Raw genomic sequence first — 26,441 nt, forward strand, 5'->3', positions numbered from 1 at the left:
AATCTATTCTCTCCCATCATAGTTCAGACAGCAGAAGGGTGGAATAAAAAGTTCTCAATCTGCATTTCTGCTGTGTGGGGGGGGCCTGGGCAAAATGTGGAGACGGGCCTGTTCCGGCCCGCGGGCCGTAGTTTGGGATCCCTTGCCCCAAGTGATTTTTTTTTGGTTTTACGCTTATTAGCATTTAAATACACATTTTTCAGTCCAATCATAAAATACAATTTTAATTCAATTTTTTTTTCATAGAATTCTTCAATACAACGTTAATGAACCAAATTTCAACTGTCAAATATAAAAACAAAACCACCTTAAAAGAAAAAAATAAACTCACAATTGAAGACATTTGTCTTCATTTTAACAAAAACATGAAAATACCAACAGAAATGAGAATAAAAATGAAGATAGAAATGTGACTAAAATAAATGACGCTATGTAAAAATCAAACAGGTCATGGTTAACCCTTTAACACCTGAGGCGTCACCGGTGACGCTTAAACTCAAAATCTTTAACATACGGTAACGTTTCAACCGATAACGCGATAATTCTAGCGGCTCAGTCGACTGGAATTATCACGTTATCGGTTGAAAAGTTGCAGTAAATCAAAGAACATAAACACTGGAGCTCCAGTGTTAAAGGGTTAAGTGCCATTTATGTGTCTTCACAATATATTCATTTTTAGAAAGTTAAGTTGGTACAGAGGAGGAAAAGAGGACAATCACTTCAAAAGATTTTATTACATTTTTATGTTCTAGAATGCACACTCTGAGGCATAAATAAAAGAACGAGTGCATCACGTCTTCTTGAGGTGGATGAGCTGCAGGTGAAGCTTGGCTTCTACTCTCCGCACACAGATCCCCGACTGCAGGACAAAGACAACATGTTACATTAACGGTCGAGTGTGTCGAGGTTCAAGCCGATGCTGGTTCTCACCCGTGAGCTCGGCACTGAAGGTGGTCAGCACACTGGCAGTGATCTCGGGGACCTTCCTGATCCCAGGCCAGCATGTCCATCAGCAGGTTGGGGTGGTTCAGGCAGGACTCCCCCCTCTGGGGTTTGGGGTTACACACTGGAAACAGAAGCTCTGGTGAAAGACACACAGGGAGGTGAGAACTGCTATTGTTGAGATAATAACAAAATACAAGATGAGATCCAACAAGACATATTCATTAAAGTCCCCCTATAATATTTTTTTATTTAAAAAAACTCACAGTAGTGTTTTAATTATGATTATGAAGTTTCTGATCAAAATACCACAACCTAAAGGTAATTATATCCAGCCCTCCAGATCATTTTATTTTATTGTTATTAATCTTGCTCTTATTTTTAACTTGTATAATTTTGACAAAATATATTTTTATGGAGAGTGAAATATTGAAAGTTATTTAAGGCTTAGGTTGATTATTCCTGCCTTTTTATTATTCATTATTTTAAAAAGTTACAGTCTTAAAGTCCGAAAAATTAGAATTCTGCTAGCTTTTTGGACTATTTTGGCATTTACTGAGACTTTTTAGGCTGTTTTGGAGTTGGCTGACCTAAGTTTATTTATTTATTTACTTATTTAGTTTTTTAAGGCAACCAGTAATTTGGCATGTAGCTAATATTTTAGCTCGCTATCAGCTTCAGCGTTTTCAGCTATCAGCTTCAGTGATTTTAGCTATAACTTTCAGCATCTTCAGCAGCTAAATTTAGCTTCCAGAATTCACACTAGCATTATAGCAGATAATACTATATATATCTAGTTCATAATTATGTTAAAAAGTTACGCTTTTAAAGTTTTAAAAATGTAGTTTTAGAGTGTTCAATAAATGTTTATCCTGTTCAGCTTGTAATCTAAGGTGTGTTTTGAATTTTGGTCCCTTGTGTGATTGAGTTTGACACCCCTGGTGTAAAGGGTTAGCTCAAATATTAGCTCGGCTCTTAAGAGGTTAAAATGGCATCTATTTTGCCGTCAGACTGATGTTCCACCACAAGACTCAAATCTCCAGGTTTGTCTTTTATTTATATATATATATATAAAGGGAACCAGCAGCTCTTTATTTAGTCTTTACTTCAGATAGTTTTTTATACTCCGTCTTGACATTTAGCTACATTTTTACCATCTTGTTCTGCAATTGTGGATTCATAAATCCAAACATGCTGGACAAACAAGTGTTTTTGCATTGTTCCAGATGAAGGAACAACAATAAATGAAGGAACCAAACCGATTCAAACAATAAGACCCAAAGGAATGAGCATTGACCTGCTTCTGCACATTTACACCAACTATCGCAGGTCTGGTTCACCTCGCTGAAAGGCGCAGCAGAGCCCCGGCCGGCAGTCGCTCTGACCCTGACAGATGGTTCCCTCGGCTCCTCTGCTGGCGTTGGCCGTGCACTGACCCCACACGCACATCTGAGCCGAGCAGCACTCCTCATCCTTCCTGCAGGGCTGCAAGGAGGCAATGGGGCTGCAGTCACTGTGTGGTCAGCTTTTATAACGTTCATCAATGAGACAACGGGAGACCAAAACCAGCTGAGCAGCTTTGGCATTTCTTATCGTCAGATGAAAGATGTTTCCTTGTACACTTAAGATATAAGAACAATAAACTCAATGGGGTCAAATCAGGATCAGCTTAAAGAGACTAAAAAACTAATTGAAAACTTGAAAAATATAATATTGTAACTGAAAATTTGAAATCAAGACATTTTACAATTTGAAAGAAATTGAAAAAAAAAATTGGAAAATCTGAAGAAAAAAATGAAAATTTGAAATATTTGTGTTTTAATTTGAAAAAACCCCTGAAAACATAAAAAATATAAACTATACGTGCAAATTACCAATTGAAAAATAATGTATCCATTAGTAACAGCTGCCGTTTTGAATTTTAAACATTTTTTTATTTTTATTTTTTATCTTTTCTGAATTTTCACTTTCAGTCCTCAATTTACAGCTTCGATTCTGATTTTCGAGTTTTCGCTGCCGAGCGGAGCCTAATTTTACATGGGGGCGGGGCTTTGAGCTCATTGGCTACCTGAAAATGCATCCCATGATTCCCCAAGAGGCAGCGGGGATGTGTTTATGCCGGCGCCTGCGTCATCCCACTCCGATCAAACTTAGAGAGAGCAGTATCACTGCTGTGCAGTTTTACACTGCTAGTGTTGCGGTGCACCTTCCACAGTCTCGCTGCTTGGTGGATTTTATTTAACTTAGCTGTTGATCTTCTCAATCAATCTCATCTGCGCCGTTTTTCACGCAGACGTGCAGCATTAAATAAGTCTTCATCGTGAATAGATCCTCGTTTTCATCCTAATGCTACTTATTCTTCAGTATTTTTTTTCAAGATTCAGTTCAAGTTTTCTTTTTTTTTTTCAAATAAAAAAAAAATGTTTTTCAAATTTTCATTTTTTTCTTTTACGTTTAAGATTTATTTCAAGTTTTTAGCTTTTTTAAATTTTATTTAAACTTTTTTTTTTAATTTATAATGTCTCGTTTTCAAATTTTCAAAAAATGTTTTCAGTTACGATGTGTATTTTTCAAGTATTCAATGTGTTTTTTAAGCTGATCCTGATTCGACCCCGTACTCTGCTGACTCTTGAAGTTGTGTAGTGGAAGCGGATCAGCAGCACAGCCGGCTGAGACCTCACCATATCGGACGCGATGCAGGGGAGGCAGCGGGAGCTCTCAATCTCATACAGGCAGTACTTCAGGTCTCCACAGTCTTCATCCACCATGCACTCCTGCAGAGCAGCAGAAGGTGGGCTTCAATTCAGGCTTAAAAACAAAAAAACTGCAAAAATCAGATTATCTAACATCACAGTTTCAGCTGTGCATGTCTCCAATGTCCTCTCAGAGAAGTTTAAGATTTTAAAAGGTGTGAACCTGACAGCAGTTTCCATGGTAACCATGACAGATAACATCAGGAGAAGTTGAAACTAAAGTGGCAGAAGTCCTCAGCAAATATTTTCATCCTGATTAGTTGATATTTTTCAAAAACCATCTGAAAGTCAGACGGATGATGAACGAGGACGTCCTGCATACATCTCTGCTTAAACCTACTCCAGCGAAAGTCGATCTCCACCGACATTCAACAAACACACCCATGTGTCTGCACCGGTCGTGTCAGGACAGGTTCGACGTTCCTCCCCTGTTGCTTGTGCAACGTCCCACACTCCTGAAAAGCTGCTGTTGCCCTTGTATGAACCATCATCATGTGTTCTCTTTGTAACAAACAGAACTTCATTTTCTCTGGAGTCGTCTGAGCAAACAAGGTCCACTAACTTCCACACAAAGCAAATGTTGACCTTGTTTAGCTCCAGCATTTAACTTCTATGACTGACTCAATTGACCAGACGGCATTTTTAAAAAAGGGGTAATTTCTAGCTTGAAATACACTGAACCTCTGCAGGACTGCATTTTTCTGCTCTGGTCATTCCTCCTGATTTAGGACCTTTTTAACGTTTGAAACTGGTAGTTCTGGGCTTTCAGACATGTGATCTAAAGCCGTTTGCAGGTCTGAGAATGACGTTTGGCTTCAGACTAAAAGGCTGGACCAGGAAGAGCTGCATTACCATCAGCACACAGAGGAGGGCAGCAGAGTCACACAAACACATTTTTGTTAAAGGGTAACCAAACAGGGCAGTTGGAGGCCGAGTTCATTCTCAGCCCAGACATGGAAATGTCCAAGGGGGTTGGGGGGGTAGTGGAGCTGGACTGAGCGGCGGAGGTGTGGCTTGGATCTATGATTGACAGTTGATGCCGCTAGCATCATAGCAAATAGAGGCTAACATGTAAAGTAAACAATCCAGAGTGAAACGTTCATTAAATCCATCACCAGGTCGGAGTTTGTTGGATGTAATGCTAATTTTACTCAACCTGTGTTCTCTAACTTCCAAGTCCACCAGGAACTTGTACAACCCAGAAGACTTTTGACAACTTAAGGTAAAACACCACCTACGAGCCATGCTAACGGCCGACCGCTAAAGTGTCAAAGATGGGCGGTGCTTTTATACTGAAGCGTTGATTCAGATTCCAGCTCAGACGAGTAGATGAATGAAAATGGAGCGGAGCGGGGAGACTTTGGCCCGCCCACTTCAGTTGCAGCGTCACAACTGAGAGCTTCTTCTAACGGCCATTTATCTGCTTCTGATTCACCTCAATTTCAATAAAAAAATACAGGTTTTATCTTAAATTAGTTTATACATGTCTTTCATCATGACAAAAATGCTACCAGAACATGTTAAACACACCATTTTCACAAGAGTGGGTCTTCAAATAAGCAGAATGTTTTATTTATATGTAATGAATTGTAATGCACAAAGTCAAAGTCAAGGCCCAGGGGCCGGATCCGGCCCTCCAGATCATTTTATTTTATTGTTAATAATGACCCGATGTGATCTTGCTCTTATTTCTAACTTGTATTATTTCGACAAAATGTATTTTTATGGAGAGTAAAATATTGAAAGTTATTTAAGATTTAAGTTGATTTATTCTGGAATAATATTCCTGGCTTTTTATTATTCATATTTATGTTAAAAGTTACAGTTTTAAAAATTTGCATTTTGCTAGCTTTGTGGACTATTTTGGCATTTACTAAGATCTTTTTAGACTATTTTGGAGTTTAGCTAATATTTCAGCTACATGCTAGCTGTGTTGACTAACCCGTTTATTTTTTTTAGCTAGTATTTTGGTGGCTATCAGCTTCAGTATTTTCATCTATCAGCACTAGCATCTTCAGTGGTCAAATTCAGCTTAGAGGATTCATAATAGCATTATCGCAGGTAATGCTGTATATCTAGTTCATAATTATGATAAAAAGTTACGGCTTTAAAGAAAAAAAAATAGTTTTAGTGTGTTAAAGAAATGTTTTTCCTGTTTGGCCCTAGACCTAAGGTGTGTTTTGGATTTTGGCTCCCTCTGCGAGTTAGTTTATTTTGGCAACCTGCTCTAATGTCACTACTTAGTCTACTGTATAACAAAATGACTTTATTTTGTCCATTTTTATGCAGGGTTTGGCCTACATTTCCTTTTGCTCTTTTGTGCTTTGATGATTATTGTCTGTTTGTGCATTCTTGTGGTCTTGGTCAGATAATCGGCTCCAGGTGAACTGCTCTCCTTTCAAAGGATTCTCTAGATCGTCATCACTCGTCTCATCTGTCTTCACATGTGAGGCGAGACTCACTTTTCCATTTGCTCAAATGTTTGTTCTGGTTTATTTCTGTCAACGTTTCCCCCTTCTCTGTGATGCATAGAAGCCTTTATGCTGCACAGCAGCGCCACCTAATGTTAAGACCAGAAAAGTACAACAGAATAAACGTCAATTCAGCCAGAAGTTGTGAGTTTTTTGCATAATTTTATGGAGAATCGAGGGCTTCTAGAGCACAAAGCTTCTTTTTGTCTCTGTAAAATATTCATCTCTTGTCAACTCCAACCTGCAGTCTTTGACTACAATGAAGTTACTATGCAGCGAGTCCTTCACTGATGCCGTGTGTTCATTAACTACTTGGATGTGGCGCCAAACGTCACCGTGTTCTCTCTGCGGGTTCATGAAGTCACAGATCACCTACCGGAACTCACAAGAACAAGTCTGACTGTTCTGGTCTACTATTAATCATTTAAGCATGTGGAAACTTCACTGCATGCCCCCCCCGGCACTCAATAATTCCAGCAGCAGGCCCATAACCCAAACCACCGCGTCAACATCTGCCAGGAAAAGAAAGCAATCAAGCTCACGTTGCAACGGAAAATGGGCAACAATAATGACTTCAGTCCACAGTGGGTGAAAACTATGAAAAGTGGTGGTGTTGGGGGGGGGGTCCTTTTCCTGAATGAGCTCACTCTATAAAAAATAAATATATAGTCTAAGACACATGCAGGATTAAAGGAGACAAGTTGTTTTTCCTTCTTTCTATTTTGTGCAGAAAAAGGAGAAGTTAGTTTCCACTTTAGCAATCAAAATCCAGCATGCTCCGCCCCCGTCTGCTGTGAAACCCCTGCAGCATCTCAGAGGAACTATAAAGCCACTTTTTCCTCAAATGTTCCCCCTTTTTCTGACCTCAGGTTCTTCACTTTTACAGTTTTGTCTTGATTGCTTTAAGCCTTCAACACCTGAGGCGTCGCCAGTGACGCTTAAACGCAAAAATCTTTACACTGTAACTTTTTAACCGTTAACGTGATTATTCCAGTAGATTGTGAAAGAGAAAAGCGGCTCGTTGAGCAATCTACTGGAATAATCATGTTAACGGCTAAAAAGTTACAGTTTAAAGAACACAAACACAACCCTTTAACTACCCAAAAAAGAAAAAAAAAGTCTTTTTTTCTGCTGCTTATTGGCTTGGTACGGAATCCCTTAAGGGACAAAGTAAAAAAAAAAAAAAAATGGCATAAAAAGAAAAAGAGAAAAAAAAATATTTAGTAACTGTTGCACACCAGTTACTTTCTGGTGCGCAACAGTTACTAGCCAAAAAAAAAAAAAAAAACATTTCTTGTTAGCAAGTCGTGCACACCACATAGTAACTTTTTTTTAAATTGAATTAAAAAAAAAATTCTGGTCACTAATCGTTTTTTTTTTTTTTTTTATTATTATTATTTCAATTTTCAGAGAAAAAATTACTTGAATTATTTTTCCAAATTTCCCTTTAGGGACTAATACACACAATCAATATTTTTAAAAACATATTTTCTAAATGTTTCCCACTGTTTGGTTGAGCAGTTCTAGGGTTAATCTGCAAGTATGACGTCACCAATTTCTCAAAGCAAAAATCTAACAATTACAAACATTTCTCAACGTCTAATTATGACTCCACTGTATTCAGATGATGAAAATGTTGATTGGTTTATTATAAAAATTACATTTAAACACATTTTTTTAACCATAAATTGTTCAAATGCAATGCATTGTGGTCTATATTCACCAACGTAGTCAGCATCGATGCATGTCGCTGCATTTTCGGTATGCGGAAGCAAAATGGTTGCACCGCTCTCCCGCATGCGCGAACCACACGTCACTTCCACTAAAGCATTTTCCGGTCTTCGGACGGTAACAACAATAATAACCTCGTAGGATGTTAATATAGCACTTAAAATGTTTATCATAGTGAAAACATTCACTTATTGTTGAAAACACAAAAGGAAAAAGACATGTTAAGGATCAGGACCTTACGATCTTACAGTGACTACAAACGGACTACAAATGTTTTCTTCTTCTGCTGTTTTACATGAGGGTAGTTCACTCCCTAAGCTAAGAGGATACAGCGCCACTTCAAGACACTTTATTTTCTCCGGTAATCCAAACACGTTATTAACGGTAACTCTGTGGCTTTTTTTCGAACTGTAATCCAGTCAGGAGAAGCTCTCGGTTGTTGAGAAAAACATAAATTCTTGTGATCAAGGAGTTTTACTGTTTGGAAATGACTCTGAGGTATAGTGGGTGAGGAGCAGAAGTGACGTGTGGTTCGCGTATGCGGGGTAAGTGGTGCAACTGTTATGCTTCTGCATACCGAAAATGCAGCGACAATGCACACTGGTTTTTCGCAAAGACTTCTGGGAAATTTCTAGGGCAGGAGTGTCAAACTCCACCGTAAGGGGGCGGGGCAAAATCTAAAACACACCTTAGGTCACAACAAGATAAACATTTATTGAACACACTAAAACTACATTATTAAATTGAAACTTTTTAAAATAACTATGAGTAATAAAAAGGCAGGAATATTATTCCAGAATAACTTAAACCTTATATAACTTTCAATATTTTGCTCTCCATAAAAATTCGGGCTGCGTATCGATAATAAATTCCAGAAACGATTTGATTCAATTCACAAAGCCTGAATTGATTCGATTCTGATTTTTTTCAAATCTTTCGATCAACTCAATTCAATTTTGAGTTTAGACATTTATACAAATTTGTTTAGAAATATATTAATAATCTACCAGGTGTTTTGACTATATTTATACTAATCTGATACAGTTGAGGTACTGAAAACTTTATTATTGAAATAATGAGATTGTTACTAGCATACAGTGTTACATGCCCAGCCAGCAAGGCCAAGTGGGCTCCATATGGTTTAAAATTTGGCAGAAAATTTGGGGCCCAATTGGGTTTTTCCACAATTTCCGTGGTGGCCCCACCCAATTGGGGCCCAAATTTTCTGCCCACTTTTAAGCCATATGGGGCCCACTTGGCCTTGCTGGCTGGGCATGGTTTCTCCAAAGGAGAAACTAACTAAAATGTTCAGATCATTAACATTGTAAACATTGTTCTGCTTCTCTTGGAGGACGTTTCAGTTTGGACACTAGGTGGCGATCGCGCTATAGCATTACATCTTATTCCAGACGAAGAAGAAAGTATGAGAAGAAAATGGTGCTTTAGACCACAAATTGTTATTTTAAAATATGTTATCAAGAGGTTTAGAAAATTAATCCCTGTGAGTTCATAAAGATGTTCATTTAGTCAGTAATGTATGTTTAGGTCAACCGAGGGTTAGCATTAGCCGTCCTATGGGAAATTCCATTAAATATTAGCATCAAGCTAGCGGATTTTTAGCTTTATGTGACAAATCAATCTAAATATTTATGAATGGATTTTTCATCTGTTAAGATTAAATCGATTCAAATCAATTGATCAATTTTATCAACCCAGCTTTAGTAAAAATATATTTTGTCAAAATGAAACAAGTCAGAAATAAGCGCAAGATAATCAATAATAACAAAAATAAAATGATGTGGAGGGCCGGATATAATTATATATAAAAATAAAATATAAAAATGCTCTAGTTGGTTCTCAGGGAGTTGGACTCACGTGGTTGACGCTGTTCCATTCTCCAGAGATCTCCTCGTGCACGTGGGTCAGATGAGCTTCTCCTGTTCTGTTGTCAGTTACCTATAGAAGCACAAAGAGGTGAGGGGGCAAAAAGAAAGATACACCCAAAGATACACCCGAGGATCTTCAAATCCAGACCTGCTCAGATCGGTCCAGAACTCGAGTCATGATCTTCAGGGTTCTGTTGTGGCGCAGATCTCTGGAGCCTGCAGAGAACTTCTCCTCCTCTGTGATTATCTGTTGGATCACGTGACAAAAGAGTTTGGAACCATCCTGGATCAAAATCTCATCAGATCATGAAAAAAATATATAAAAAAAGCACAAAGAAAAGCTCCAGGTTCTTTTCCTGGAGCATGCTGACGTTTTTCATGAGAAGTTCTGATCTTCACTGATGGAAGGTTGGAAACTCTGAAGAACCACCAGAACCGGAGAATCTGACATTTCTCAGGTCTCCAGCTTTACTTTGTGCCAAACACCCCAATCAATAAAAGCTGAAGCCATCCACGCACGCGCCACCGAGTCCCCCCCGTGCGTCAGGTCATGGATGGAAGCAGGAAGAGAACGCAGACCTGATCCACCGCCTCGTCCAGGAGGTTCTGGGTGTCCTCCATCAGCTCCCCCAGCTCCCGGAACATTTCGTTCAGGCTGACCGGGCCTCGCTCCAAGGAGTCCCGCAGGATCAGCGAGCCGCCGGCCGCCCACAGCAGGCCCAGACCCCACAGCCCCGACAGCAGCGCCACGCCGGACATCTTCACCCCTCTTCCAGCGCGCGCAGGAGCCGAGTGACGCACGGAGCGCGCAGCTGCGCCGCTTTAATGTGGAAAGTCTGATGAGGAGGAGTGCGGAGGAGCCGGACCGGCTGGAACGGATCAGGTTTAACGGGGCGGGAAGGAAAACGTCTGGATGAAGGGATTCAGTAAAAAAGACAAACAGTGGAGGATTGGAGGATGCGCACGAGCCTGTGGGAGGAAGAGACAGCAGAGACCTCCAGTTAACGGATTTATTTCAAATAAGATTTCATCCACACATAAATGTTGATCTGTAAAACTGGTGTCAAACAAGGGGACAAAACCCAAAACACACCATAGGTCACGGGCCGAACAGGATACACATTTATTGAACACTCTAAAACTACATTTTTAAAGCTTTAAAACCATAACTTTTCATATAATAAGGAACTACATATATATATATATCACTATCTGCAATAATGCTAGTGTGAATGCTGTAAGCTTAATTTGGCCGCGGAAGATGCTGAATTTAATAGATGAATACGCTGAAGTTGATGGCCAGCTAAAATATTAGTTAAATGTCAAATTAGCCTAAAAAACTTAGGTTAGCTAAAACATGTAGCATGTTGCTGGAATATTAGCTAAACTCCAAAATAGCCAATAAAAAAAAGAAAGAAAAAAAGCCTGAATTAGCCAAAACAGTTAGCATAGCTGAAATATTAGCTAAACTACAAAAAAGCCTACCCTAAAAGATCTTAGTAAATGCCAGTATAGTCCAAAAAGCTCACAGAATGCCCATTCTTCAAACTTTAAAACAGTAACTTTTTAGCATAATTATGAACTAGATGTATAGCATTACCTGCAATAATGCTAGTGATGAATCTGGCCGCTGAAGATCCTGAAATTGAGAGCTAAAACCGCTGAAGTTGATGAAATCACTGAAGTTAATAGCTGAAAATGCTGAAGCTGATACCCAGCAAAAATATTAGCGAAATGCCAGAAAAAAAAAACAAGGGAAACATTTAGAATAGAACAAAAAAATGCTTTGTGTGGGACTTCATTAAAAAAAGAACTCTAGTTTGTGTTTTTTGTGTTGCATACAGTTGTTAGTCTTCTGTATCTTAGCTTTGATTTACAGAAAAAAGAGTTTATCATGAGGTGATGAGAACAATGAATGAAAATATTTTTCTCAACAGGTTTTCATACAACCAAACTCAAAATGAAATTGAATCAAATTCCCCCAAAAGAAAAAAAAAACAATCAAAATAAGTAGAAAATCAGGAGTCATGAATCCACATCTCTGTGTAAAAGTTTGTGTGTCAGCGTGGAGCCTCACTGCCTGCAGCTCATCAGCAGCTCCTGCTAACTTAAATCTAAAGCTGCAGCTGTCTTTGCTCACTGATAACAACTTCATCAACTTTTCTCTTTTTGTGTTTTCCTCAGTGTCAGGGCTATTCAGCAAAGGAAATAACAAATAAATGTAAAAGTCAACACAGTTTCACTCGAACTGAATAAAACAACATCTAAAGAGTTTTCTGCTGTGATCCAAATACACTATTTTTGGTTTGAAGTCACTGAAAACAACGGCAATGTGCCTCTGCTGGTCTGTTTAATGGTTTAAACAGACCCTGTGAAAATCTCTCTATGTGTCTTACTTGAGTTTAAAAAAAAATGTTTATAATACAATTATTGGTCTGAATTTTTGATTTTTTCAGCAACATTGTGAGGATGTCATAGCAGCATATCACCGCTTGAGGGCAGAGTTGACTCAGAGGGAGAGACCATTTTCAGGTGGAAGAGCTGTGGGATCTCACTGCTGTTTGGGTTTACCATTTATAGCATGTTTCCATAGAACATAACGATGTTTGCTTTGAATTTATTTTGACTCACATCATTTAGCCCTGAAAATTAGAATTTGTTGTTTTCTTTTTCCTGTGACTTTAACTGACAAAGGACATTCACAGTTTAAAGTTCAAGGGCTCAGCTGAAGCTGTAGCGCTGTCAATAAACAGAAAAAATCCCTAAATATGTGTCAAAGTCAAGGGCCGGGGGCCGGATTCGGCCCTCCAGATCATTTTATTTTATCGTTACTTATGGCCCAATGTTATCTTGCGCTTATTTCTAACTGGTACAAATTTAAAAATATATATTTTTATGGAGAGTAAAATATTGAAAGCTATTCAAGATTTAAGTTGATTTATTCTGGAATAATATTGCTGTCTTTTTATCTTTCATAATTATGTTAAAAAGTTATGGTTTTAAAGTTTAAAAAAATGGCATTCTGTTAGCTTTTTGGACTATTTTGGAATTTATTATGATTTTTTGGGCTATTTTGGAGTTTAGCTAATATTTCAGCTAAATGCTAGCTGTTTTGGCTAATTTAGGCTTTTTAAAAGGTTTCTTAGGCTATTTTTTAGTTTAGCTAATATTTACATGCTAGCTGTTTTGGTGAATTCAGGCTTTTTTTGGTAGTTTTTCTAGGCTATTTTGAAGTTTAATTATTTTTTTCAGCTACATGCCAGCTGTTTTGGGTAACCTAAGTTTTTTTTTTGTTTGTTTAGGCTAATTTGGCATTTAGCTAATATTTTTGCTTCAGCAATTTCAGCTTTTAACTTCAGTGTTTTTAGCTACCAATTTCAGCATCTTCAACTATCAGCACTGGTATTTTCAGCGGCCAAATTCATCTTAAAGCATTCACACTAGCATTATCGCAGGTATACATCTAGTTCATAATTCTGTTAAAAAGTTATACGTTTTTAAAGTTTGTTTTAAAAATGTAGTTCTAGTGTGTTCAATAAATGTTTATCCTGTTCGACCCGCGACCTAAGGTGTGTTTTGGATTTTGGCCCCTTGTGTGATAGAGTTTTACACCCCTGCCCTAAACCCATGGACATTACTCAATTTCAAAATAAAACCTTCACAAATCAGGATACCGAATTGCATTCACTGTATTTTATTTAAAACATTTTCATTGTTTTCTTTAATACAAAATACTTATCAATCAAATGACATGTATAAAAAGTTGCGGAAGATTATGAGTTAAACAAGAACTTTAAACATGAAAACTACTATGTGTTTTTTTTTACATTGGTTCTTTGTTTATTAAGAACCAGAAAAAAACATATTTTAAATTATAAATGTGTCAGTAAATTGGTAAGTAAAGAAACATTGGATTTAGTTGTATTCAACTTGTTTGCTTAATTTTTTTTAGATATTCATGAATACTTAAAACATACACACACTGACTACATTTAAATTTGTATCATTTGTATTCAATTAATTAAAAAAGCACAAACAGATAAAAAGCGGAAAAGTTAAGAATAATTCAAGCCAAACAGCTGCATTTATCAACCCACTACGGAGAGCAGCCAATTAACAAAAAGCTGAATATTTGAATGAGTTATTTAAAAATATATATAAGCAAACAAAATAAAAAAATACCTCAGAAAATACAATAACAACATTTTAAAAAGGGGAGGAAAAACACTTATTTATAGATTATATTTGCCCTCTTGTTATGTACAGCAATAGTCATTATTAGTTTGTCATTTATTTATTTATTTATTTTTATGCCTTCAACTTGTGAGAAATTAAATGTCAAGATGAAACTGTGCCGATTGGGTATGAAGATGTCATATGTCAAAAAAAACCCGCCACAGGTTGGGCTTTTATTTTGGAAGACGTAACCGGAAGTCGGTTTCCTTCGTGAAGTCTCGGGTTTTTTCGCGCAGGTCTTCGGCAGTTCGCAGCTCAGGCGCTCAGCAGACGGTCAGCGGCTGGCTGAAGGGAGGCTGTGTTTCCACGGGGGTCGGGCTGGGATTCGGACCGGTGACCCCCCCACCTCCCCGGTCGCTTCACCGGCCGTTCCGGTTCCAGGAGCTGACAGCCGCGTGAGTACACGACCCAGCGGCCGTCAGGAATGCCGCCGGGAAAGAAACACCTCAAACTTGAAGCTCTAAAATTAAGGAGACTTTTCTGCGTTCTGTGACTGTCGCGAGTGGCGCGCGGGCGCAACGTTTACACAAGTTTTAAGCTAGTTTACATTTTTATTGTTACGGTGCAACAGGTGTGAAGTGCCCGGAAAGGAAACGTGCTCAATATTAACTGTTGGAATCTCACGATAAACCACGAGAAATTCATGTACAGAATAACCATTTAAATGAGGAAACTGTGTTATTTGGTTTCTTCTTATGTAGCGTCAAGACTTTTTTTCTTGTTTGTGAAGAACATGAGTTTATGGACAGCTTTTGGTTTCGCTCCTGCTTTAGTTCCCCCTGGTGAACGCCTGCAGGTGTTTTCCAGGTGAAGACCATCAGGTGCTTTCCAGGTGAAGACCTGTAGGGAGCATTTAAGGTGCTTTTCATGGTGACCCCGCCCCCACTTCCTGATATCACAGTCTGCAGCAGGTGGACTTATGTCCTCTGGTTCCAGACTGATGCCCCTGTCTCCCTTTAAACCTGAGCGAATGAGTGAAGTCAGAGGGAGTGGTGCTGGTTCGGGTTGAGCCGGAACCAGGGTCCACAATTTAAAATGAGTTTGGATGCTTCTCAAAATCATCAGGAAGAAATTTGCACTATACAGTCAGTGTGTTCACTTCCTTCTGTTCTCTAATTGAGTTTCCCCCATTACTGTACCTGAAGACGCCAAAAGAACACCTGGTTTGATTATGGGATGTTTTTGACTGAGTCCTCATACGGTGAAGATGCACTCACTTTGTTTCAGACTGTCACTCTTCTGATGTTTTCATTGGCTGGAAGGCTCAGTTGGTTGAGTGTGGGACAGACATGAGAGGAAAGACCCTTCACCCTACTCCTTAATATAGAGGCACAGGAGGGCTCATGGATAAAATGTAGGGTTGTGTCAGGAAGTACACCAAACTTCCTCTGTAAACTAGTCAAAGCTAGTTTTCTGTGGACACTTGTCTAATGTTTTTGTTGTTGTTCACATGCATGTTGCACAATTCTTTTATCTTGTGAATGGACTCCTTTGATTTGATTCAGATTGTTGTCTTTTTTTAAGGATGTCTGATCCTCTCATCCAAAGTTTCTGGTAAATGGCAACATTCTCTAACATTAGTGGCCAGTGAGATTGAACGACATGAATGTAGTTCAGGACTCTACAGTGTGACCAATTTGGTTGCATTTGCAACTGGATTTTTTATCAGTGAGCCTACAAAAAGGTCTTGGTCGCACCGGTGCACCCAGTCGTTCTGTGATGGGGGAAAAGAAAATTCTGTGACTCAGAAGTCTCATTCCTGTGTGTGCAGGTGTAACAACTTCCAATAAGATTTATTATTTTATTAGAATGTACATCTGAGTCTTTCAGTTTGGGTCCGTACTCACACACCCTGTGCATGCGCGCCCAATTCTTGCGGCAGTTGGAGCGAATGAAAGAAGTCTGTTCATATCCTTTAAGATCGGAGCTTTAGCTCCTTTAGCTCCAGTGTTAAGGCTGCATTCTTTTGTTTCTTTGTATCTTTTCAACCATTAACGTAATTCAAGTGGATTCTGAAGCGCAGTAAATGAGCCACGCGCTGACATGCAACTTCATGCAGTTGTGACGTGTTTACTTAATCCAGATTTAGATTTAGAAATGGTTTATTTTAAGCAATCAAAAGAAAAAAGAACATGTCAGACATGTCAGAATAACTAGACATTAAGAGATTGCCTGAAAGGGAGTGGGAGGAAGCGAACTTATATAATCCCTCCCCGGCTCAACCTTACCATTTCCTTTACATGTATTATAATTATCCGGATACTGCCGTGGAAAAAAACAGCTTTGTGCCGCAGCGCTCTTATTGACTGTATATGTTTGAATGCTCTACGTTAGTAATATTTGGATATCGAAACAAAGCAAGGAAAAAAGCTACTTTTTTTACGCATTAATGTGTAAATGGTGGAAGATTTACGGAAATCCAAAAAGTAAGTTATTTAGATGTCACTGCGACATTGGTGGTGTTTTAAGGTAACCTACGGTGGCCCTGAGGGTTAAATCCATCAATGCAAAACATTAACAAGATCTCTAACAATTAAAAAAGTAAAATTAATAATTAAAAAAGCATCATGTTTTAGAAATCAAAACGAAATTCCAGGAACCAAAACAATTGAAAGAAAAAGGAAATGTTTCAAAAAATATTTCAAAAATCAAAATGAATGACTCTGTACTGATCACAAAACATTTAAAAGTTGTTTTTTTGTGTTTAAATTTCAGCTTTGTGAAGCATTTGAAACTCCTTTTTTTTTTAATTGGTCTTTTCAATATGTTTAATTTCATTAAGTTTTAAGCCAAAATCTACTTGTCATTTTCTAGGACATAGTTTCAGCAGAGCGGCAGGAGTTCTTTAGAAATTCACCTCTGAGTTGTGGGCGGGTCTGTTGGTGTGAAGTAACCACAAACTGATATCTCATGAAATCTTTGTTTACTCACTTTTACACTAGCTTACAGCCCCTCACACCCTCAAGCTAACATTGCAGTGCAACCAAGATGGTGATCAAAATCGTAGTTATCCAATCGTACAGTTTAGATCCAGATTCCAGCTCAGACCAGGAAAACAAAGACGTTCATGGATCTATTGGTCTGTAAGTGGATGAATCAGAATGAACCAGACCAGGGAGACTTGGGTTTCACCTATTTCACTTCCTGTCACAAATTTAAGCTTTTTCAAACTGCATATTTTTATTAATTTTTATATGCTGCATAAACGATGGATATAACAGTTTATCATTATTGTAAAACTGTGTTTTAAATAAAGAGCTGTTTGTAAGTTAATAATTTTCAACTCTTAATGTTGATATTGAGAGCAAATACAAAGGAAAGAGACCATGTAAAAGTGCTGAGTTAAATGCAATGTGGTCGAGAACGTTTGTGGTGGTGCACCTAAGAAAAAAAAAAGTTAGGCACACTGGTGCAACCAGTACAAAAATGTAGTCTAGAACCCTGTTGTTGTAGTGTAGATGTTTAGCTACGACATCAAAGGTGCATTTATCTAAGACGAGGCTGTCGTCTTTGACGCGTCATTAGTGTGTCAGCGTCACACCTGCAGACTTTGTAAGCTCCACCCCCTCCATCCTCTGTTTTTGAGAGACTCTCCTAACTGTTGGTGGAGCTTTTGTCTTTGTTTCTCTGGAGTCGGTTGTGGAGATGTTCATCTCTGATCTGCTGCTCCTGGTCTTCAGGCGTTGCACAAGCCGTCGCCTCCTGCAATGACTGTTTGACTTATATGGGGGTGTCGCTGCATGTATCAGCTGAGACGAGGAGGACAAAAATACACCAGGGAGGGGTGGAGGGGGGGCGCACCCGCCACATGAGCTTCTGTCAGATGAGCAAGGCCAAGTTTGTTTCCGTCAGAGGAGTTTCCAAAGGCCAGGAAAATTTAGCCTATTGACAATCATCACTCAGTCACACAGGTAGTGTTTGTCCGACTGCCCTCGGCTGTAACTGCTGCTGCTAACGTTGTGTCCAGTGACTGGGGGGTAGACAAAGAAGCATCATTTTTACGCATCTCCGTGTGGAATTTTCATAAATTCAAGGTGTGGATCATGTGATGTACTGGACGGGGTTTCCCACTTATTCCACCAAATACCCTTTTTCACCGAGAGGCGATCCTCGTTTGTGTGGCGTTCCCGGTCTGGCGCCGAGGTCTCTGTGTCGTGGTAAGTGTCCTCAAAAGTTCTGGATGTTTGAAGGGTCCTTGAGCATCTTTGGGCTCTGACGGCATTATGCCCAAACCCCCCCCGCTGTGGTTTAATTCCTGTGATCCGTCAGAATCCCACACTTCTCCAGCCTCCAAATCCGGCTCCATAAATTGGTGTCCTTATGCAAATGAAAGCAGCATGAGGTCCAGACAGGCTCCAGTCTCATGAACACAAACTCACCTGATCATCAAGGTGGGGGGGTGTAATAAGCATTTTCTGAGCTGTTTTTTGTGTTCCACGTTCCCGGCTCTCAGGCGTTGTTGTGGTGGTTATGTCAGAGGCTTCACGCCTATTGGACAGTGAAGGATGGCTTTGGATTTCCAGAGGCGAGCTGGGTGTGCGGGGCAGGCAGGACCTCAGCCCCTGACGTGTGGGGTGCAGAGCGGCACTCGAGGACCTTCACGTGCGGACTGCTGGGAAGTCGGAGGTGGAATGCTAAACCTTCAGCGTGGCGCCGCAGAGCGAGGATTAGGAGTCTGATTTTCCCATGAAGCTGTTAAAGCCGGACAGATGGCGTCTCAACCAGGTTAACCGTGTCAGGACTGTAGTTTGGTTCATAGTTTAGCAAAGGCAAACATTGCTGACATTGGAGTTTCTTTAGGTGAAGAGTTTTTCTAAATGTCTATTGTGTCTTTTTGTCTGTTAAAGGGCCTATATCTTGGTAATCTATATCCATATATATAATCATATAAGAGATCCGCTCACAAAAAAACAAATTATGTATAAAATGTTATTCTCTTTAGCTAATTTTCCTACCTGGAAGTTTGACCTCTCGATCTCTAAAGCTCCACCATTGCTCCATTTCCTTTTGATTTCACACAAAATAAAAAATAATGAAATGAAATATGACCTGTAGAGAAAATGGGTAATGAAATAGATATTTGTGCTTTCTTAACAGATATATTAGATTTCCTTTTTGCTTTTTAATTAAAGTCAACATTTTTATATAAAAGAAACATCAAAGTTAAGTTTTTTTTTTTATTTTTATTATTTTTTTTTTTTTACATAAAATCTCGTTTGTTCCAAATCATTTTTAGGGATTGCATATTATTGAGATGAATTGAGTTGATTTTAGAAAAGAAGCAAATTTTCACTTATTTTGTTGCCAGATTGTTTTCTAGCAAACAGAGTGATTTGGATGTGATGGTTAAAGAAAACAAATGTTTGACGTTGTATCATTTTTGTATAATTTGAAGGAAAAGTCATCTGAAGTCAACATGAGCAGTGCTGGCCTTAATTTTTTTTACCTTTGTCTGATCAAAGAGTCAAACGTTTCAGTATCACCATAAAGACGTTATCTCAGTGAAAGACACTAAACTATACCAAGGTCCTTGATGGGAGGGGCCCCTTTGTTTTTACGGGAGTAAACCACAGTTCAGAAGCTCCGCCTCTACTATGATGTATATAGAGAAAACTGGAGATTATCCCCTCATGTTAAAAACAGGAAGTGTCTGCTAATTCCAAGAAGCCAAAATCCCATTGACTTCTATAGAGAACTAAACAGCTGTTAGACATTCTAGTGGTCAGAAAATACATTCTGCATCTGGTGGCTCTTTTTAACATGTTCTTGCAAGACCTGATATTTTTACTTTATTGCAAGTTATTCAAGTTTTATAAAATGGCCAATCAGATGCCTCAGTAAAACCATCACTGCTTACTAACGTTGTCTGGTTCCAAAATGGCGAGGTCTAGACCGCGGAAAAATGGCGACTGAATTGACTTGAAACCAGAGGTGAGGCATTTTCTGAGTGACGTCACAGGTGGTTTGTCCATCTCTTATGTATGTCAATGACTAGAACTCCGCCTCCCGTCGTAATGTCGGCAGTAAACTGATCAATAAACGATCAAATAGAGAGCATATGGCTTTGCACCGCGCTGTTATGACCATTGGCAGGAAATGAGAACTGGACTTCGTCAGATTCCAATCAAATCAATTAGTTGGAATTTTTTTTGCTATATGGATGCCACCATGTTGGAATTGGACATTGGCTCGAGTCGATCAGAGTCGATGTTTCTATGGCAACCGCTCTTGCAAATCAGAAGTGAGCTTATTGAAAGTCCAAACTTCTTCCACTTGAAAGCAAACGACACATAATCTGTCAAATGTTTCGGACCCGACATGTGGACCACACACTTTTATTCATGTCTCTAATTGGTCAGTTTATACATTTGAATAACTTGTTGTGAAAAAAGAGAATTATCAAAACATAAAAAAGGTTTTAGGGCAGGAATAATTATTCTGACAAATTGAATGAATGAGGAATATTTCTATAGACACTTCCTGTTTGGAACTCACTCAGTCCAGTTTTTTCTTATACAGTCAATGGTTGTGAGGCAGTTGGATTCTCTGCTCATCCAACAGAAGGTGGTCTTTGTGTCTCCTTCAGCTCCTTTTCTCTGTTGAATTCACATCACGGTGATCCTACAGGAGCTTCAGACCAGCGGCTGTGCTGACTCTCTGCTCCACACTGAGGGAAAATCAAATATGCGGCTGATGGGAGCGTGGTCGCTCTGAGGGCGTTATCTGCAGATTCAATCTGGGTGTGGGGCCTTCAGATGCAGACCAATTTGATGTTGGTCAAAGATACTCAAGCTAAAGTTTTCCCCCTGGAAGGGTTTGCTGTGTTCCTGCTCCAGAAATACTGAAGGGATGTGTAGATAAGGTTCTAAAGAGCTTGTAGAGGAGCCGCACATGTGCTTCTGAAACCAGGACGTAACCGTCTGCAGGAGAACTGACCACTGAAATGAAGAAGAATCTGAAGGAGCATTTTCTGAATGTTTGTTGGGTAAAATCTGATCTTTTGTCTTATGTTTTCCTCTTTGTTTTCACTGGCAGCTCAGTCTTTTCTGGGACTGTGTTTTCTGAACTCAGCTGCTCACATTTCCTGTTTGGGTGTGAGAACGCGCTCACCTCCTGGTCGAGTCCTGCTCTCACAGTCTCATATCAATTCCATGAATTTTATAACTAAAGAATGTGCAAAGCCAGCGGTCCCGGCCCGTCGTCCACGTCTGCAGTCTTTGCTTTCCTCTTGGCTGAGTGTTTTTCCTCTTCCTCTGAGTTCCGTCTGCAGATGGAAGCTTTAACACAAGTTCTCATGGAGAACATGAGCTGTTTAAACACACCGTCAGTAAGGGGATTGACCCGGAGGTTTAGCTCCAGAAAAAGCACTTTTCTCTGAGAGATTTCACTTGAAACAAAAGCCTAGTTTGTTTTAGTTTTATGTTAAGCTGAAAATCTGACCAAAGCCTTGCAGCATTTGATGCATGAACAGCATCTTGTGGCCTTAAATAGCTTGTGGCACAAACTCTTGGAGGGAGGAATGGGGAAATCAGAAGTGTGAAGGCCTGCATGCGCTGTGCTGCATGTGATGTGCCTCAAACCACATTGTTTCTCGTGGAGGAACGCAAGCTTCCCACTTTTTCTGAGTATTGGAGTTTTCAAGCAGAGACTTTCTATTTTTAACCTCCATCCTATTTCTCAGTTTGGTTGTGCGTGTAAGCAGCTTTTGTTTTAGTTTGTATTCAACATTCAGGTCACTGCTTCTGTTTCCATTCTGGATCGGAGTTTGAATTATCATTATTTTTGACTATCAATTATAGGCTTTCAAATGTATTTAGCTAATGATACACTTAAAGCTTAAGGACATACGATTGTGAAGCCTTTGTTGTTTTTCCTACCATCTACAGCTGGTGACTCAGCCCCTCCCACAGACGGCTGAGTCAGGCTCATTCACAGACGTTTGCAGAAAAAAACAAAAGAAGTAAAGTGATAAAAAGGTGAATTTGTCCTGAATACCTGCACTTCTGTCTGTGATGTACATTTTTACTTTTTCTTTGTCACGATACATTCCAGCTGCTTCTGGATCATTGTTTGAACTATTTTCTAAGCGTTCCCAGGGGTCTTTACATCCGTTTTTAGACAAAACCAAACAACTCTCATCATCTTTTAGGACATATCTTCTGCAGAGCGGTAGGAGTTCATCAGAAATTCACCTCTGAGTTTTGGGAGGGACTGTTGGTGTGGAGCAACTCCGCCCCCTCTTCCCTTCCCCGATGCTGTTTACATACTCTCCATCTAGCTTACTGCTTCTCGTAACACCAAGCCAACATTAGTGGTGTATAGAGGTGCCACGATTAGTCGACGACTGATCTAATAGTACTATAAAGTAAAAGTTGTTTATTTTATGTAGAGTCAGTTGTAACGTTGAACAAAGTTGTGTTTAGCACCATAAAATGTACTTCAGTCATATTTGAGTCGGGGAGACCAAAACTTTATCTGTTGTGAAAAATAGTTACTTGTTTCAGATGTTAAATTTATTTGATTTAATCGTGTTTTAATACCAGAACCAATTGAAAGACAGAGGCTGCACGATTCATTAAAAGGTTATTAAACTATCATTATCTTTATTTTTAGTTTAATACTAATTAAGGGTAATATGTGTGTTTTACATCCACTTTGCGTATAATTAGTCGACTAATCAGAAAAAATAATCAGTGATTAGTCAACTAAAAAAGAATTGTGTAATAAAAATGGTGTAATAAAAATTCTGAACAATATTGGAGCTATCCAGTTGTTGTTTTGACTTAGATTCCAGCTCAGACGAGGAAAACAAAGACGTTCATGGATCTATTTGTCTGCGAGTGGATACATCAACAGAAACAAAAAGTTTTATTTTAATTACATTTTTTCCTCTGCTTCTCATTCACAGCAATTTAAAATTAAAAAAATATTCAGAAACACAATTTTAATCGTATTTTTTTTACATGTCTCCTCCATCAAAAAAATGCTACGTGTTAAAAACGCCAAAAACTCCTTTTCTTTGGATTGGCTGACATGACTTCCAATTACAAAGCTAACCTTCCTCTGAGCTTGTGGGCCTGAGAGAACGCTGATGCCATCTATTCCAGCTTTTCTTGAAAGTCCAGATCCAGCAGAAAATCTCCCCTCAGCTTCATAACAGAACCACTCTGTAACGCGGAAAAAAGCTGCTCTCACTGATCTGTGGAGTCATAAGCTTGAAATTCCAGTAATGCATCCTCTGCTGTGAAATCTGGAGGGTGTTTTGGACTGGAGGTGTGGGCACACTTCTTCTTTAAAAGTTCTCTTAAATTTGAAAAATGGTTAAAACTCTGAAATGTATGCATTGTGAAATGTTTGAGAGCATTATAGTCTGTCCTCTGTGGAGCCCCTCCCCTTTTTTACTTTCTATTGGTTTTTGATGGTAATTAAGATTGTTTGTTTTATATATATTTTTTTTACCATTAAGTTTTTCAAAATGGAAAGATGGATTCATAAAATTTTAGACTATTTTTATAAAAAAAACCCTTTCATTAAAAACAGGTAAATAAAGGGGAGGAAGGCCCTGCAGGACTGTCTCCTCCCTCTCTGTTTTTTCTGTCCAGCTCAGAGCTCATTTCAGACCATTGCGCCTCCATATGTTTGAACTGTGTTATTATTCCAGGTGGTTTGTTCTTGATCCACACGAGTCCATAGCACAGAAAATGAAGAATGATGATGAATTAATGAAGATTAAACTTTGTAGAACTTTAAAAGGGTTGTAGGTTTGCTCCTCCCACCGTCTGAATAAGAACCTTTGGCCTTGTCTTGATTCATGTGAGGCATATTCTGTTCACGAGTAAGTTAGATGCACTTAAGCGATGTTTAATCAGTTGAATATGATTGACAGCTGGGTATTTTTGCCCTGAAGCAGGTTGGAGCCACTTTGAACCAAACGCGTTTGTTTAAAGAGTTTTGGGTGGCGGTCTGATGGATCCAGTGGATCAGCATGCTTTGATCTACTGGACTTTCATGGTGAGGTTCAGCCCACAGAGAACCCTCAACTGTCTGACTGAACTCAGGGCTGCCTTTGCGTGCCGTTTATAAAGTGTGACGTTTTCAGTTTGCATGAATGACTCGCCTGACCTAGTTATGGATGTCTGTAATCTCTAGATCTTGTTGATGATACTTTTGAAGCACAATTGAGGAAAAACCGTAATTGTTTTGACCACTTCCTCTGTCAGAGCTTCCTGAATGCTCCCATTTCCAGATGTGGCTCCTATAAACAGCTGCCACAGAGGAGAACCTTTCTCATAACCTTCAGGATCTGGATCTCTGCTCAGATTGTTGTCATTAACAGATGATGGGAGGTTTTACTTCAACCAGCCTCAAAAGTTTTATAATAGGAGAACACTAAAGAGAAAGGAGAATGTGAACATGTTGAACATTTTGACCCTTTATATGCATTTTCCAGTTATCAGGGACATCGTTTCAGCACATTTGAAGGCAGAAGAGAAAAGGATTTAGTACTTAAAGTGTAACCAAACAGGGAAGTTGGAGGCTGACTCCACCCACAGTCAAAATGTGAAAATCCAGTCAGAGGGGTGGGGCTTGCGGGCAGGACTGTCATCATTACTGGAGCCGCAGACCATGACGGTTGACCAATCACGAAATTCAATTGTAATACCTCAATTCAATCTGTAGGGGGCAGCACACAGGCGTTTTTTTTCTCCATATTATCAAAAATTAAACAAGTTCATTTTAATTTGTCAAAAATGTGCCAATGACCAACAGACAGCACTTTAAAAGTCCCATGTATAGAGGTCAACAGCCAAAAAAAAGGATGATTTAGGGTTTGATGACAACTATGACTTCCTCCAACCTGTTTTCACAAAACTTCAGAGGAGGAGCCCCTGAAGGATCAGTGTTTGTAAAGTAAACTTAGTTGTAACATTCTAGCACTTTTATTTAGTGCTTTACAAACAAATGCTCTTCACACATTGTGTTCAGCTACAGCAAAAACATTGAAAAGAGCCCATCTAATTTACTCAACAAAACATATCAAATTGCTTTTAATTAATTATGATCTTTTTCGAGTATTAAAAAAAGGCAGTGCAGAGACGTACAGACATTTGACAGACTATTAGAACTGGACACAGCCTCCCTCGCGTGTCAAACAGGAAGTACCCACTGGTTCCAGGAAGCCAAAATCCCATTAAATTCTATAGAAATAAACCGCTATTACTCATTCTGTTAGTCAGAATAACTATTCTTGCTCTGATAGCCTTTTTAAAAACACATTCTAGATGATGCACATTATTTTTCATGATATATTTTCCTTATTGTGAGTTATTCAAGTTGTAAACAACCAATCCGATGCCTCAGTAAAAGCAGGTGAATGTTGGACCGCTTTTCCACTTGGTCTGGGCATTTAGGAAAACCTTCCCAGGAATGAAGGATCCTGTTTCCTGTGCCTTGTTGAAGCTCATTGCATCTCCTGCTTTCCTCCCCATTAGATAACTTCAATGTTGGAACCTTTGCATGGACAGGTGTGCACGTGCACCAACAGGGTTCAGTCTGTTGAAGGAGGGAGCTGTGAACCCTCTGCGTCAGTGGAGGATCTCTTGAAGGATTTTGGGTTTCAGGCTCCGCTGCTCATGGATCTCACGGCTGATTTGGTTTCAGGCCTTTTGGACACCGGATCTGCTGCGGTTCTGTGTGTTTGAAACCTGAACCTGGCCGGCTCAGTGCTTCATCTGTGTCATATCAGGATCGGGATCGGAAACTCCTTCTTGAGAGGGAAGGGCTTCAGGAATTCAGGAAACTCGCCCGGATTGTTGGGCGGAGTTTTGGATTTACAGGGAATCTATTCCCTAATCATAAAACATTAGTGTTATACAAATATCCCCGATTATGAACCTCTAATCTAGAGAAATCTAATATTTCCTCTTTTTTTTCAGTTAAAAAATGAAGTATAACCTAAAGTTTAGGATTTTGAAAGTCCTGCAGACAAAAAATGAAAGGGAGCTGATGAACAGGTGGGCATGTAACCCGTCCAGTGTTTAAAAAAAAAAAAAAGGTGCTAATGTACCTTAACTAACTGTAAAGGTTGTTGGACTTTCAGAATTCATGCAAACATCTGCTCTCTCTGTTTTTTTTCTTTGCTTTTAAATACATACTTCTTTTTTAGTTATAATTCTTTAGTTTTTATTCAGGTTTAGTAGTTTTTGAGTTCATACTTCAGTGAGATGATGTATTTGGATTACAGTCCGTCTCATTTTAGTGAAAACTTCTGTGTGAAAGAAATCGGATTGACTGTAACGTAAAATAGCTCTTAAGATCAGCTCTCAAACTTCCTCTGAAATATTCAAAATGTTAGTTTTCTTCATGGAGCTTTAAAACTGTTTATATTCAGCTGCCAATGGAGACCAGAAAAAGATTGTGCA

The 26,441-nt window shown here is 39.1% G+C and overlaps 2 protein-coding genes across 4 annotated transcripts in view; one reads left to right on the top strand and one right to left on the bottom strand.

Annotated features, from left to right (window-relative positions):
• Positions 1 to 719: 719 nt before the first annotated feature.
• dkk3b (dickkopf WNT signaling pathway inhibitor 3b) lies at positions 720 to 10,873 on the bottom strand. The gene is made up of 7 exons (XM_024264218.2): positions 10,363 to 10,873; positions 9,932 to 10,030; positions 9,773 to 9,853; positions 3,624 to 3,716; positions 2,283 to 2,427; positions 931 to 1,081; positions 720 to 859 (listed from the first exon to the last, which is right to left on the bottom strand). Exons 1-7 carry the CDS (start codon positions 10,540 to 10,542, stop codon positions 835 to 837), a joined length of 774 nt encoding a protein of 257 aa, XP_024119986.1. The 5' UTR covers positions 10,543 to 10,873; the 3' UTR covers positions 720 to 834.
• A 3,337-nt stretch (positions 10,874 to 14,210) lies between these two features.
• The window catches only part of mical2b (microtubule associated monooxygenase, calponin and LIM domain containing 2b), a 62,834-nt gene continuing 50,603 nt past the window's right edge, over positions 14,211 to 26,441 (top strand). For 2 of the 3 annotated variants that reach the window (XM_024264212.2, XM_024264215.2), the window contains exon 1: positions 14,211 to 14,414. The gene's annotated coding sequence lies outside the window, so the exon portion shown is untranslated. The remainder of the gene's footprint in view (positions 14,415 to 26,441) is intronic. The other variant, XM_024264217.2, reaches the window with a different exon arrangement.

This window comes from Oryzias melastigma, linkage group LG6 (assembly GCF_002922805.2).
Source record: "Oryzias melastigma strain HK-1 linkage group LG6, ASM292280v2, whole genome shotgun sequence".
NCBI classification, from domain to species: Eukaryota; Metazoa; Chordata; class Actinopteri; order Beloniformes; family Adrianichthyidae; genus Oryzias; species Oryzias melastigma.

What these genes read in the sequence shown, in the direction of transcription:
- dkk3b (XM_024264218.2), bottom strand. Translation starts at nt 10,542, where the DNA reads ATGTCCGGCGTGGCGCTGCTGTCGGGGCTGTGGGGTCTGGGCCTGCTG. An exon ending in CTGCTGCGCCTTTCAGCGAG is followed by an intron (nt 1,082 to 2,282) that starts GTGAACCAGACC and finishes GTCTTTCACCAG; the next exon opens with AGCTTCTGTTTCCAGTGTGT. An exon ending in CTTCAGTGCCGAGCTCACGG is followed by an intron (nt 860 to 930) that starts GTGAGAACCAGC and finishes TTTGTCCTGCAG; the next exon opens with TCGGGGATCTGTGTGCGGAG.